General features: G+C 35.8%; 1 protein-coding gene across 7 annotated transcripts in view; it reads left to right on the forward strand.

Annotated features, from left to right (window-relative positions):
* LOC119072818 (RB1-inducible coiled-coil protein 1) overlaps positions 1 to 15,690 on the forward strand; it is a 54,635-nt gene that overhangs the window by 14,408 nt on the left and 24,537 nt on the right. For all 7 annotated transcript variants that reach the window (XM_037178117.1, XM_037178118.1, XM_037178116.1 and 4 more), the window contains 2 exons: positions 1,036 to 1,294; positions 10,201 to 10,409. In XM_037178117.1, the coding sequence (XP_037034012.1) occupies positions 1,227 to 1,294; positions 10,201 to 10,409 (277 nt within the window). In that variant the 5' untranslated portion in view covers positions 1,036 to 1,226. The remainder of the gene's footprint in view (positions 1 to 1,035; positions 1,295 to 10,200; positions 10,410 to 15,690) is intronic.

Genomic DNA, 15,690 nt, shown 5'->3' on the forward strand with positions numbered 1-15,690 from the left:
CGGAAATCCAGATATGTAAATGCTGGTGCGTAGAAATTATTCGTTCGGTGATTTGTTAACACCACAATGTTGATTTAAATGACTTACAAAATTAAAATGCTTCTGCGAACCGAAACTGAAAGGTTTAAGCTTCGAAAGTATATTCAGAACGTTGTGGTGTGATGTAGAGTACGTCTGACATCATCACATTCTTTGTATCATTTCTAACTGAATAGTTGATTCACATGCAGTAATCTCTTATATCTCCAATATATACGTCGGAGTTCTCCATAAAGGACGTCCGCACTAGAGTGGTCTGGCAAAGTGTGACACGCCATGCTGTGGGTATTGAAAAATTGTGAACTAAGGGGGGAATCGGGGAATTAAATTTTTCAAAACACCGCAAACATCCAATGGATGTATTTCCTTCCTCTGTATCTTCGAGACAATTAAGGAGGGCAAAATTGCAGTTTAGTGGAACAGCCCCGATTTGGACGAAAGTAGATGGGATCAACAGGGGAAGGTCACCTGATGACGAAACAACAAGATTTGGGGCGCGGAAGCACCTCCCTGAGCCACCAGGGCGCTCAAAAGTTTTCACACTTTTTCCAATTTTTGCATGTTTTTTTGACGAAAACGAAGCAAAAGCCTCTCCCCTGACCGCCAGGGTCCTCCAAAATCTTGTTGTTTCGACATCAGGTGACTTTCCCCTGTCGATCCCACCCACTTTCATTCAAATCGGGGTTGTTCCACTAAACTGCAATTTAGCCTTAAGGAGTTTAAGTTTAAGGGGTTAATTTTTTCCCTCTCACTGTGACAAACAAATTGCTATTTCACCTTTTTTTCATCCTATAACGATAACTCGGGCCATACATTATCATAACACTGCGTTCCAACATCGACGTTATTTACCTGATAAACATTTTCGAATTGTTTGTATAGCAAACTTATTCGATTTAGATTTTCCGACATGACTTTATGTATGGATGCTCTACGTACGTTTATATGTTGAAAAAAGAAAGAAATCTAAATTGTTTTTCCCTCTTCCATTTCCAGATTCAAAAGGTGTGTGGATACAAGCAGCATTTTCCTGCAGTAAAAGCTGATAGTAAAAAGAAAATGGGATTTGGTTCATTGTTAAATTAAGTGTTGAAGTGATACACGAAGTAAACAAACAGGAAACGAAGCCAACAAAATCAATTTCTTATGTTCAAAGTGAGGTGAAAAATAATAAAAAATCATTCAATATGTTGTACATATTTCACGTGGACACCGGTCATATGATGAAATTTGACATGAATATGGCTCTGGAAAGGTGAGTGATCCAATAATATTTTGCATTTTGTACGATCAAAACCAAATTCAAGTTTATCAACCTTCCCAATACGCGAAAATAACAAAACACGTTTTCCATTCATTTAAAACATTTTTGTCCGTTTAAAGAGTCAGGTTATCAACAGAAAAGCATTTACGATCTGTGTGTGATGAGTATAATTAAAATTGTATTTATATCCGTAACACTTTCAATCTTTTCGGTTTTAATTATGATACTGCGCTTAGTTAATCGCATTCGTATACAGAAATGAGTTTAAAATCACAAAAATGATTATTTTTGGGTTGATTTATTCGTGGAATGATTCAGACGATTTTACCGAGTCGTATCCCCCAGCGGTAGAACATATTTGTGCAAGTTGTGGTACGGCTGTCCGAATATTAATAGATCAGCATGTTCGGTTCTGGTATATTTACAATTTATTGACAATCTAGTGTTGACGATCTTTATGCTTATTACGCTACCGAAATACACATGAGGGACTTTTTTGAAAGTGGACCAGGCTCCGTCGGAGCTATTTTTTGCGACGGTTTGTTCTCATGCCCAGATAGCCCTTGGTCCCAATAGTCCAAAACCGCAGTCGTTTAATTTTCATGTTTGCGTCTTGGCTGGTGGTGAAGGTACAAAAGTCGAAAAAGGGTGTTTAGACCCGTACGAAGTACTGGGGTCTTATAGGTTTACGCATACGTTTGTAACACGTCGAATTGGACTCCCTGAGTAAGGGGAAACCTATTGTGGTTGTCTAGACATGCCAAATCCGCGAAAAAAAATGTCCGTCTGTCCGTCTGTCCGTCTGTCCTTCTGTCCGTCTGTCCGTCTGTCTGTCTGCACGATAACTTGAGTAAAACGCATCCGATTTTGAAAAATTTTTTTTTCCCGTTTGGTAATGTCAAAAGACAGGCTAAGTTCGAAGATGAGTGATTTTGGATCGACCCTTCCCGAGCTGTGGCCCAATAAGTGCTTTACGGTTTTTCGAAGATATCTCCGGACATTTAAACGTTAAACGTGTAAGTGATACGTCAAATAAAAGGTATTTACAATACCGATCGACAAAAAAAAAGTTTATGGAAATCGGATGACCGACTCGTGAGTTAGACCCCTTGGTGTGAAACAGGCACAGGGCGGCAAGCAGTTTTTGCTTGTAGGTCGGCCACATTTCAACATATTTCGTCTGTTTTAGCTTTATTAGATAGGTATTGACCGTACCAATCAGGGAAAATTTTTTTTATGAAATTATGTTCTCCGGAGCGTGAGCTAGGTCTCTTGGAGTGAGCTCTTATCTGGCTACTCGGCCGTACAGTGAACGTGGTGTATTTTGACAATATCTCGAGTAAATTTTGACCGAATTTCATGAATTTTTTTTTGTTTGAAAGGTATTAACGAATGTAAAGCGTCGGTAAAATTTCCGGTCTCCTAACAAAATGGCTGCCGGTGGCCATATTGGATTTTATTAAAAGTGATATATATTGGGAAAAATGGTACTTAGAGTGCTTCTGTTAACATGGAAATAATTTGTTATGTGTGAGGGGTTTCAGGGATTCCATATACGGACATCTATATATACCTATATACAGCTATATTGAGTTATATACAGGCATATAGAGCTATATAATATCATATTCCTCTGTGAAATGTTTATTTACAGTGAAATATAGGTAAATATAGCGGTATATAGCTGTTTAAATAGGAATTTATGAAAGTTGACTTCGTACGGGGCTGTCTATATTGCCTCCGGCAATTTATTTGTATATGATAACAAGGCAAAGAGTGGATAATGTAAGTGATTTTAAAGGGCGAATAGCTTTTCAGTAGAGAATGAAGTAAAAGAAATGAAGAGTTTCACAGTAAAGGCTTTTGATACGAATAGGTGTTTCGTACGGGTCGGCGTTAGCTATGTTTTTATACGTGATTTACTGCCGCTGCAGACGATGGACACACATGTGTGGCGGCTCGTTGGATAGGTACTGTCCAGGAGACCCGGGGCAAAGACAGATGACAAATGTGTACTCAAGCACTATTCAAAAATAACAAAAAGTATGTTTCAGTCAAAGGCCGGAAATTTTGATGAGCTTTATTAGGTGATATTTTCTACCTGGTGACTGTTGTTATACAGATCAGTGGTTGCCCTGATAGAGGCTTAACCCAGCTCTACAATTATACCTCAATTGCCATAGAAGTGAAAGGTTTCAGGATACTTTTTTCGGTATAAAGCAAATGTCCTCCTTCACTCGAAAGCAAAACATTGATTTTAGAAAAATACACGAATTATGCTGTTTTTGATGTCTGCATCCAATGATCTAACCATAAACATTCTCCAGGTGCGAGATATCACCTTTTGAAGTTCATCAAAATTTACGGCTTTTGACTGACACAATATTTTTGTTATTTTCGAACAATGGCACAGAACATGTAAGATATCTATGCTTGCCCCGGTTCTCCTGGCCAGTACCTATCCAACGAGCCGCCACACATGTGTGTCCATTGTCTGTAGCGGCAGTAAATCACGTATAAAAACACCCTTTTTTCGACTTTTGCACCTTCACCACCAGCCAAGACGCAAATATGAAAATTAAACGACTGCGGTTTTGGACTATTGGGGCCAAGGGCTATCTGGGCATATGAACAAACCGCCGCGAAAAAATAGCTCCGACGGAGCCTGGTCCACTTTCAAAAAAATCCCTCCATTCAATTCAATCTGTTAGCCAAAACATTTATTTTTGCTTCTCAAATGTTAGGAAGACGATCTATTGATCAAATCCAGTGTATTTTCGTCATTAGAATGATAATCAATCAAAAATTCAAGGCGCAGATATCAAAAATTCTCTTGTAATAGATTGTTGTGTTGTTACGAACTTTCTTGAAATTATAGGAATTTTCGCAAATCGTGAAAATTCAAGAAAATTCATGAAAATTTGAGAAGGCACTTTCATGATAGGTCCTGCATTAAAGTGCACATATTCTACATTTTACAAAGTTGTTCTTACATTTGATGAGTGTTTCAAATTTTGAATCAAATAGGTCGACCAGAGCCGCACTAAGCCTTCCCAGCGCCTAAGACCATTTTATCTGAGCCAATTAGGCCAAATAATTCAAATTTATTATTTGAATCAAGATTTTCCAACGCCCATATTTTTCCATCGTCCTGGTCCATGGACCACTTGGTTCCTATGAAGACGCGGAAGTAAGGTCAACCGATTGAATCCCATACTACTTGAAACTCATATTTTATACATTTAAGAATAGGGTATGACAAGGTGTAGACTCTCTATGCTCCCTCGAGGAATAAGACGACAGATGATAATGTCAAGGCGCTTTAATCAATGTTGTCGTTTCAAACCTTATTTTTACTGAACACAAAAAAATCAATTCATTTCTGCGAAAGGGCACACACATTCAAATAAATACGTTTCCACCGAAAAAAGACATTTTGAAATTAACGACAACTCTCCAATGGAGAGTCTCCATCACAAACTTTGTGCTATAATCCTTTCACTTGTGAAATTATCGGGAAATTTGTCGAATCAAGTGATACCTATCAGCCTCCTTATTCTTCGAACCAAGATAAATTTGACTAGTTTTTGCTCTTCTTACACTTTAACCATGTAATGTTACCTGTCTGTAACACCGACCTACCTCAACTTTCTCCTACCTCCATGAATTTTGACGTCGTTATTGCACGCCTCATGAACTTTCCAACCGATGATTAACTTGTTAATAAATAACGTAAAATCAGAAAACATTGCAATTCGATGCAAAAAACTCCGTTCTAAACATTCAATCTAACTGAGAACTAAAAATAATCCAAAATTTGAACTGTTCATCGATCTGACATATTCTCGTACCACCAGGAAGTTCTGTTTGCAGATTTGCACAAATATTTCGTGTTTGTAATAATAATTTGCAAATTGGAAGGTCCAATTTCTATATTTGTTTTGATGATAAACTCCGTTTGTTGAATGTTTCATTAATTTTCGTTTATAAATAATTACATTCGATAAAATCGACTTCGTTGCTGTGTCTAGTGGTACTGTATACAGTTATTCGTAGCAAGAGTCCCTAAACGTGTCACGCAAAATCCTTTCTAGTCTAATTTTAATTTTGCGTTATTGATCACCAATTTATTCCATTTTGCGTGTACATAAAGTAATGGGAATTGAAAGACGAATCAACTCCACCGACATTTAGCTTATTTCCTATACTTATTCATTCACTTATGTCGTTTCGAATGTGGAGGCCAATATCTGTCAATTTGCAAAAGTTTGTATTGATATAAGAAGACCCAAGGTACCTAAAAAAAACTTCATTCCCTCCTCTCTTCACTTGAATTATTTTCAACTCATATTATTACGATACCTTTAGCTTAACTCAAACGAGCCATCAGAACAGTCGGAGCGTTTGCTGCGACTGAGCCCCGTACAAACCCGTATATCTATTGCGTACGTGACCCTAGTGCGTCTGTCACCCTACTTTGACCGTAAGCCTATGCGCCGGTTAAAGTAGTTAAAGCAAAATTATTATGTAATGTGTACATCTTAGAAATTGCGCATAGCGCAATTACGAAGCCCCGTACGACGTTCCTTTCAAATAAAACAAAAATTTCAAATAGCCCTAAAATTTTAATTTATTGAGTATAAATACACATAGGGCCTCAGTCCGAGGATCCAAATTTAATTTTTTTTTCAACAACATTCTATTCGGCCTTTGATTACCTTCCAAATGACACAAAAATTACGAAAAACGAATGAAATTTACTCGAGTTGTATGTAAAATACGCATAGGGCCCTAGTAGCGGCCTTAGTCCGAGGACCCAAATTTAATTTTTTTTCAACAGCATTCTATTCGGCCTTTGATTACCTTCCAAATGGAACAAAAATTACGAAAAACGGATGAAATTTACTCGAGTTGTATGTAAAATACGCATAGGGCCCTAGTAGCGGCCTTAGTCCGAGGACCCAAATTTATTTTTTTTTTCAACAACATTCTATTCGGCCTTCGATTACCTTCCAAATGAAACAAAAATTACGAAAAACGGATGAAATTTACTCGAGTTGTATGTAAAATACGCATAGGGCCCTAGTAGCGGCCTTAGTCCGAGGACCCAAATTTAATTTTTTTTTTCAACAACATTCTATTCGGCCTTTGATTACCTTCCAAATGACACAAAAATTACGAAAAACGAATGAAATTTACTCGAGTTGTATGTAAAATACGCATAGGGCCCTAGTAGCGGCCTTAGTCCGAGGACCCAAATTTAATTTTTTTTTCAACAACATTCTATTCGGCCTTCGATTACCTTCCAAATGAAACAAAAATTACGAAAAACGGATGAAATTTGCTCGAGTTATATGTAAAATACACATAGGGCTCTAGTAGCGGCCTTAGTCCAAGGACCCAATTTTTTTTTTTTTTTTCAACAACATTCTATTCGGTGTTCGATTATCTTTCAAATGAAACAAAAATTACGAAAAACGAATGAAATTTACTCGAGTTGTATGTAAAATACACATAGGGCCCTAGTAGCTTTTCACTTCTAAGGCCCTAACTCACGGTCCACTCACCCGATTTTAAAAAACTTTTTTTTCCTGGATTGGTATTGACAATACCTATCATTTGCCGTGTCATTTACATTTCCATCGTTTATTTTGCCATAAATATCACCAAAAGACCTTAAATCACTTAGGTGGCCCTAACTCACGAAGGGCCGACCCGAATATGCCCATCTTCGAACTTAGCCTCACTATTTTGACTATCTTTCAGGGATTTTTTTTTTAAATCGGATTTGATTTACTCAAGATATCGACGTGACAGACAGACGGACAGACGGACGGACGGACAAAATTTTTATTGCGGATTCGTTATCTATGAACATAGGCAAACACTTTGCCCTTACCGTCTGCTTCGAATTCCATCAATTACACACGGCATCGTAATCCTATAAGCCCCTTCGTACTTCGTACGGGGCTAAAAACCCCACTGTTGAATTTGGCATGTCGCATCATTCCAATCTCTCTAAACATTGCGTTCTTTCGTTCTGTCTTCTGTGTAACATATGGTGCTATCACAAAGTAATATGCGAATCTTTAACAAATCAATCATAAATTTAGAGAAATCTGAATTGATTTATTCAAAGCAACAACAAAAACAACTCTCTTTCCCTATCATGTTTTGTATATCGTAATTAAAATGCAGCTTAAGTATTAGTATTTTTTTTCGTCTGCTAGAATATTTTACTTGTTTAATATATGAGCGTGACGCCATTCTGTCTGCCTCCTTTATGCGCATCTTATTTAATCGTTTACAATTCAATGGTAATTAGTTTTCAATACGTTTCAAGTTATTATTAAGTTGCTTTCAATCCAAATTTAGAGCGATTAGACTTTGTATTTGGTTGGGCTTTGTTGGAATTGTGTTCGATTTGGAATGAATTTCAGTCTCTCAAAGAGTTACAGTCGCCGTCATTGAAGTTTAGACATGAATTTGATTCAGCCGTTTTTCAGGTGGTCCGCTCAAACAAACAAAACGGATCATACTTCTTTATACTGTTTTACCAGTGCGTGTAGCTACTTCACCCACTTAAAGACGCACGGTTGTTTGTATGAGTGTATGAGTATGAAACAGCTGAAGAAAATTCATGGCTAAATTTCACAGACATTGACTGTAAATTATTTTGTTTGGTTGTCGATGATTATTTGAGGAGAGTTATGCACTTACCGTCACAAAAAGACATTTTTAAAATAAAAATTTTTCGGTTCATGCATAACTCTCATCATTTGCCGTTCACAGTTCGGAAGCAATCATGATTTACAGCAATAGAATTTCCTTGTGACAGGTAACATTTTGAAGGCAAGATTTCACACTGATGATTCGGCTTTCTTCCGTTTGAATTTCGTTCTTTAAAGCAATTTATTTCACAATTTTAAAAATTTTCCTTCCTCAACATCTGCCACTTTTTGACGCAAATTTTTTTCTTATAATTTTCTTTCTAAAATTTTTCGAGTAAAATTTTTGTTTCGATCAAACTTTTACGTGATAACCTCATCAGCTTCCATTTGCGTGTCGAATAACTTTTTGCGTGTCGAATCTGTAAGCGTCACCTACACCGATATCAGTTCTTTTGTAAGTAGATAACAGGACTTGCGTCACACCTACACTGTAAGTGGTTCTGGGCGATATCAGCTCTTTTGTAAGTTGTGATTTTTTAGAATTTGGTCGCAGATAATAGACAATCATTTCGTTTTAACGAAAATATTCTTCTTACAAAACTATATAAGTTTCTCTTTCATCTCAACCTTCCAGCTTTCATTTGACGAAAATCGATCATTTTACTAAATTCAAAAATTTGACGAAAATCGAAAATTTGACGAAAATTGAAAATTTGACGAAATTTAAAAATTTAACGAAAATCGAAAATTTGACGAAAATTGAAAATTTGCCGAAATTTAAAAATTTAACGAAATTCAATAATTTGACGAAATTTAAAAATTTAACGAAAATTGAAAATTTGACGAAATTTAAAAATTTAACGAAATTCAATAATTTGACGAAATTTAAAAATTTAACGAAAATTGAAAATTTGACGAAAATCAATAAGTTGATGAAAATCGAAAATTTGACGAAAATCGAAAATTTAGCCAAAATACAAAATTTGTTGAAATTCAAAAATTTAACGCACTTAAAACGCTCATAGCTTTTTAGGGAATCCATGAAACACGTATCGACTAGAATCTAAAACTCTATAACTTTGTCTTTTACACGAGGTTTCTATTTCCATCTGCCGTATTTTCCGAGTTATTGCTGACACTTAAAACGCTCATAGCTCCGAAAACCAGGAGGAAAACCAGGAAACGTGTCGACTAGAATGTGAAACTCCACAACTTTGTCTTTTAAACGAACTTTCTATCTGCCATATTTTCTGAGTTATGGGTTCTATAGTTCAATAGCTTAACACGCTAATAGCTCCGAAATTATAAGCTTTTATGAAAATTCCTTCAAATTTGTTGGTTTCTTAGAATTACGTCCTTGACATACTTTAAAAATTTCAGCCAAATCCACCGGTAAATTCAAAAGTTTCGTTGTAACAATTTGACAAAGTAACAAATTCATCTATTTCGAAATGTAATAGAAACCAATTTCTTCATACAAATTTTCATGTTTTGAAATTTAATATCTCGGCCAAATCTTAACCTTATGAGGCGTGTGATAGCTCGTTGAGCTCGAATGGACGCCTAGATTACGAATAAATTAAATAAGGGGGTAGTATGAGCGCAGGGGGAACAGTCAAATATATGTTCCTCAGTCCTACGGAAAAAACCTTTTTGTCAAATTTTTCAGTGTGAACTGACTTGCGTCACGGCCCTTCACTAACGTAGGGCCATGATGAGTATTCGCTTCTCACTGATCGCACTTCTCACTTCACCGTTCTCATTCTTCTACTGTTATAACCAATTAAATCTGCGTCTATTCAATCTTATTAAACTTTAACATTCGTGTGTCGGTTAATTACCGAAACATTGTCATTATTTCAATTAAGTGGCGAGAATGACGTTTTTTTGTGTATGCAGATGCTTTCGGTAGACCTCGTTAAATATTCATTACTCAGTCTACCAATTCCATTTTAATATGGTGTAGCAGTACTATATAATGTGTTGTGTAGCACAATACAATGCGTTTGATCAGCAACTATAAAATCTATCCATTGCAGTTCGCATCTAAGCGAAAATGTCGTGGGCTCCCGATATGATAATAAACAAACAGTCAGAATTCATATGCCTTGATATCGTTTACATCCACCCACGCAACACACATTAACAATACAACGCAATAAGAATCAATGCAAATAAAAAGAAAGAAAAAACTGACCGCCTGTTCTCATTCGATTATTTTTACAGCGTGCAAAGCTTAAAGGATACTATCGAAAGACTGCATGGTCTACCGACCAATCATCAGGTGTTGTTGATAAGCGGCGGAGAGATTTTACAGGATGGATCAAGAGTGTGTAGCTACTCGTCCGGCACGGATACGAATCCTATTTATATGTTTAACACATCATTCGTAGAACTAAAAAATGCCCATCCACCGGGACCGAGCATAGAACCGGGTAAGTTTCATTTTTTGTTTTGTTTGACAACTGATTTTATCAATGGAACGGAAGAACTTGCCAAGTAAACGGGTGTGTATTCGCAACGTATCATTGACTTAATTTATCGCTATATTGTCCATCACCTTCATTATGGCTAATGGTTTCGGTTTTCTGTTGCGAACAAAACAAGTTCGGTACACATGACCATTGGCAATCAAAACTGATCGTCGTCAATATCGTTCGTTTATAATGACTCGATTTAGCCATAATGTGTATTCGATGTGATGTCACTATTTTTCTATGCCATAGCAAGGCATAACACATAGGAAGTTAAATCACAGTCAGTGATATGTGAGAAGTATGTTTTCGTATGTTTTTGTATGTGCGATATACTCATTCATTGCCATTTCGTATTGTATTCGATGAGTCGCCGAACGCAAATTAATTCAGATGGAAGTAGCGTAAATAAAATAATGCTGTGCTTGCTTATAGTCTCTAATCAAGCACGTGTAAGCGACCATATGTATTTTCATTGGTATGCACTTGGTATATGTAGTTATTTACTGCGAAGTTTGTTGTATGTACAATTTGTGCTCTGCTTGTGCACGGGTATAATACAAATTACATTTTAGTTATTAAAAACTCCTTTCAACACGCTGCAATATTAACTGACCTGTTAATTTAGCATTGTTGTTCGACTGAATCCTGCTGCCTGAAGTTTCCTCTTTTTTTTTAAATAAAATATTACAGCCAAGGACAGCAAAGACAGTGCTGATATCACTAGTAAATGTATGAGCCCGATTGAGTTTATTGTCGCAGTTAGAAAAACATTTGCGGTAATCAATTTCTTCAAAATAAAATATTTCGCATCGTTGCCTTTAGACGGAATAGTAGAGATGATATGAGCGACCTGACTTAATCCGAATTAAATTTTTGAATCCCGAGACCATTAAACCCAAAAGATTTGAAACCCCACCCGAATTGTATTGAGTTGAGTTGACTCGGTATTTTTTCCGAGTTCGTCTGCAGTCAGAGGCAGTGAAATTTCAGCATGAATTTGCTTCAGCTGATTTTCAGCTGATATACACAAACAATCAAAACTGTTTATAGTTCTTTATCAGTCAAAAACACTCAAAAGAGTAAAAGTGACGCAAAAGTCCCTGTGCATACTTCCAAAACAACTGATATCGCTGGAGGTAGAGGTGTGCACCGCCGATTTTACGCCGGCGCGCCGCCGATATTTTGCTAAATTTTCGGCGCGCCGCCGCCGAAAAATAATAGCTCACGCCGCCGCCGCCGCCGATTGTATTTTCGTCGCGCCGAAATTTTGTACGTTTACTGCTTTCAACCATTTTAATGGGCGGTAATATAAAGTTAAATTGAAATATCTATACAAAAGTGTGTGCTTGAGTACAAGGTTTGAGCAAATGTTTATCTCTCTTAATTTATAAGTCAGGTTTCTTTATGCTGCTCAGCTAATACACTTATTACTTATAAATTTAAGTTTATCTAAATCTCTTATTTGCGAAAACCTTCTACCACGAACTCACTCCTACATAGAAGATGGACTAAAGACAACGGGAACGGTTATTGTATAAATCGAAAGATAATAGTAGTGAGTTTGCGTAAATGACATATAAATTATAAGTTGGAAATAACAAACCTGCAGAACATCTAGTATGATGATGTGACTTAAAATTTCCAACTTGTAAGTTGACTTATAGCTTATAGGTTATGAAGGATGGCTTACACGGTTTATCTTGCAAAAAAGCGGACGATGGATTCCAGGACATGATGAAGTTAATAAAATCTTTTCTCATGCTCAATCTGTTACAACCTCCGGGCATTTCTAGAGATGACGGTAAAAGACCGGACGTTGGGATTTTGTGCGATGTAACCATTAGATAAATTAGATAAATCAATCATCCAAAAAATCTGGATCAATTGCAGATAATGCTGAAAGATTCAAGCATAATCATTACATACGTTTAAAAGAAAATTTTTTATTTACACCTATTGCTTTTGAATCATTAGGTTGCATGGGTCCCGAAACAAGTACATTAATTAAGAAATTTTGTTCATTAATGAGAAAAGCTTCTGGCGAACAACGCTCCATGGATTACCAAATACAAAAGATTTCTATTGCAATTCAACGGAGAAACGCTAGTTGCATTTTGGGGACTTTGGGGCGTAACAGAGTTGATGATTTTTATTTATTGTAAATACTTGTTTTTGAAAAGATCGTTTTTTACTGGTTGCGCTTTGCAGCCTTCTCGCTTATATGGCATTTACGCAAACTCACTAATCATTCGTGGATTCATTAAATCAGATGTTTTTAAAATAAAAGGTCAGTGATTGTACATTCAAAATATAAAAGGTGAGATATGTCTCGGTTGATTCCCCTTGTATAAGTTGTTGATACTTCAGATCGCAAGATAGTAAGAATTCAGTGTTCGTAAAAAGGATTGCGCACGCTTTTTCAAATGTTTTTGCATTATTTTCGAAAATTTAGATTTTTTGTAAATTTATCGGCGCGCCGATCGGCGCACCGCCGCCGACTATAAATTTCTCTCGGCGCGCCACCGCCGATCCCTTACCAGTCGGCGCACCGCCGCCGATTATTTTAAGATCGGCGCACACCTCTAGCTGGAGGTGACGCATTCTGCGCTTGTACGCAAAAACTGTAACAGCAAAAATTTGACCAAAGAAATTCTAGAAACAAAATTTTACCAAAACAATTTTGCGTCACAAGTGGCAGATGGTTCGGACGTATTAGGACATATTCTTGCCTTTTTTCAAAAATTTCTTAAAAGTACCTCAACATTATTTTTTAAAAATTTTGAAAAATTTAAAAAATTTTGAAAAATTTTGAAAAATTTAAAAAATTTTAAAAAATTTAAAAAATTTTGAAAAATTTAAAAAAATTTGAAAAATTTAAAAAATTTTGAAAAATTTTGAAAAATTTAAAAAATTTTGAAAAATTTAAAAAATTTTGAAAAATTTACAAAATTTTGAAAAATTTACAAAATTTGAAAATTTTGAAAATTTTACAAAATTTAAATATTTTGAAAAATTTAAAAATTTTGAAAAATTTAAAAAATTTAAAAAATTTAAAAAATTTAAAAAATTTTGAAAAATTTAAAAATTTTGAAAAATGTAAAAAATTTTGAAAAATTTTGAAAAATTTGAAAAAATTTAAAAAATTTAAAAAAAACTAAATTTAGGAAAAAATTTGAGGCGAGCAGAGCTTACCAAATACCAAAAGCGAACAAATTTGTTCTACCATACCCATCCACACACACACACTTAAAGGTGTTCTTATATGGGGCCTATATGGGAACTTCGAGGAGCCCTAGCTCCGAAACGAGGCCGGTTCCCCCCAATTTTTTTTTTCTGGAATGTCTTAGAATGACGACTAGAATCTACTCCCAAAATTTCAACAAAATCTAAAGAAGACTTTAGAAGATAGGAAACACGGACGGACGGACTAACAAAGTAACGTGTGATTTTTTCATTTCGTTTAAAGTACTGAAATTGACCAAAATGTATGGAATTGGGGCTTCTTGGAAGATTTTTTGCGTGGCCAAATTTTAAGCTGCAAGAACGTGTGCTAGCTCGTTGAACTCGTACGGACGCCTAGTTTTTTTTAATGGTAATTTGGAGCCATTTGTCTTTGAATTGTAGAACTTCAATATTTGCTGTATATATGGTTCTGCAGTCTACGACAAAAATTTTTTTTTGACATTTTTTCTAGTAATATGACTTGCGTCACGGGCGCTATGCTAACGCGCGCCCATGATACGGTGTTACCACTACTACGCGCGTGCGTGTAGCAGCTTCAACAGTATAAACAGTTTTGATAGTATGTGTGGATCAGCTGAGAAACAGCTGAAGTAATTTTAATTTCATGCTGAAATTTGACTGCCTGTAGTCCGCACATCTTTAGATGGAGTTAGTGTACATTATCCGAAGAGAAGTATGTTTCGCGTTTCTCGTTACTACGCTTTGTTGATGCTGTTGACGCGATTTCACTTTTAAAGGGTAGCGTTTAACAGTGTCGAAGAACACTGTTATTATTCAAGGAAGATTCACCGAATTCATAGATTTATAGACACGGCATACTAATGCAGGGCCTATTTTCAAGAATTCAGAATTTCTCAGTTCAAAAATTTGCATAGATTTTCAAAACGTTCAAGAATTTTCAAGAACCATTTCCACGAAAATAGGCCCTATAGCCTACACTTATCTGATGGCTGATTTATTCGATGGAAAAGTCTTTACACGCCAAACACTTCAATTAATCGACGGACGATGCATGCATATACGTGATCGCTCTATGGACAGGGACTATGTTTGGAAAAACATCTTCCCGAATTGTTCTAAATTTCGCCAAGAATATAATTTGGGAAAACTACGGAAAACCTAGTAAAAATTTGGATAATTCAAGAAAAAATTGGGAAAAAGTTTTCTCAATAATAGTCCCTTTCCATAGAACAAGTTTGAAGCGAAAAAGCGATCACGTATATGCTTGCATTGTCCGTCGATTAATTGAAGCGTTTGCCATCTAAGACCTTTCCATCGAATAAATCAACCCCAGTTTCTCTTTCTCCAAACCTAATTCATATAAATTACCCTTGAAAAAAAAAACGAAAAACGAAAAACGAATGTCGTCTAAATTTAACTCAGACAACGAATGACCTTACCCTTTTCGTCCACACACACTCACAATCTAAATTATGTTTGCACTTGTGCTTGGCTATAATTCAATGAATTCAATCTCTCTATCTCTAGATTGTCCTGCATACATTTGTACACCTCGTATGCTGTGATGGCAACAGTTCCAAATAAAATTCTATTTATCCTATCGTATTTTGTTGTTTGCCTAGTTTTTTTGTTTGTTTTGTTTTTGTTTCGAGCTGAAGATCGATAATTCTTAACTTGAAAATAGAATATGTCTGACGCAAGCAGCGTGTGGTTTTTTTTTTACTTACTCTCTTGTCATATGCGACGAATTGAATATTATGATTTCTAATTACTTATGGATTAGAAACTGAAAGTTTAACCCACACCAGACACGGTGGACGTGTTGACAGCCTGTAAATCATTTATATTTTAAAAGAAAATTATTTATTGATCAGTTGTTATGATTGTTGACTGTCTTTGACGGCATTTCCCTTTTACATTTTCATTTAATTTGTTTCAAGAATAATTTATTTATCAAATTATCATTATTTTATCGTACGATGAGGTGATTCAACCACATTTAACATTTACATTTGTTTTTATCGTATGGATTAAC

This window comes from Bradysia coprophila, assembly GCF_014529535.1.
Source record: "Bradysia coprophila strain Holo2 chromosome IV unlocalized genomic scaffold, BU_Bcop_v1 contig_84, whole genome shotgun sequence".
Classification (NCBI taxonomy): domain Eukaryota; kingdom Metazoa; phylum Arthropoda; class Insecta; order Diptera; family Sciaridae; genus Bradysia; species Bradysia coprophila.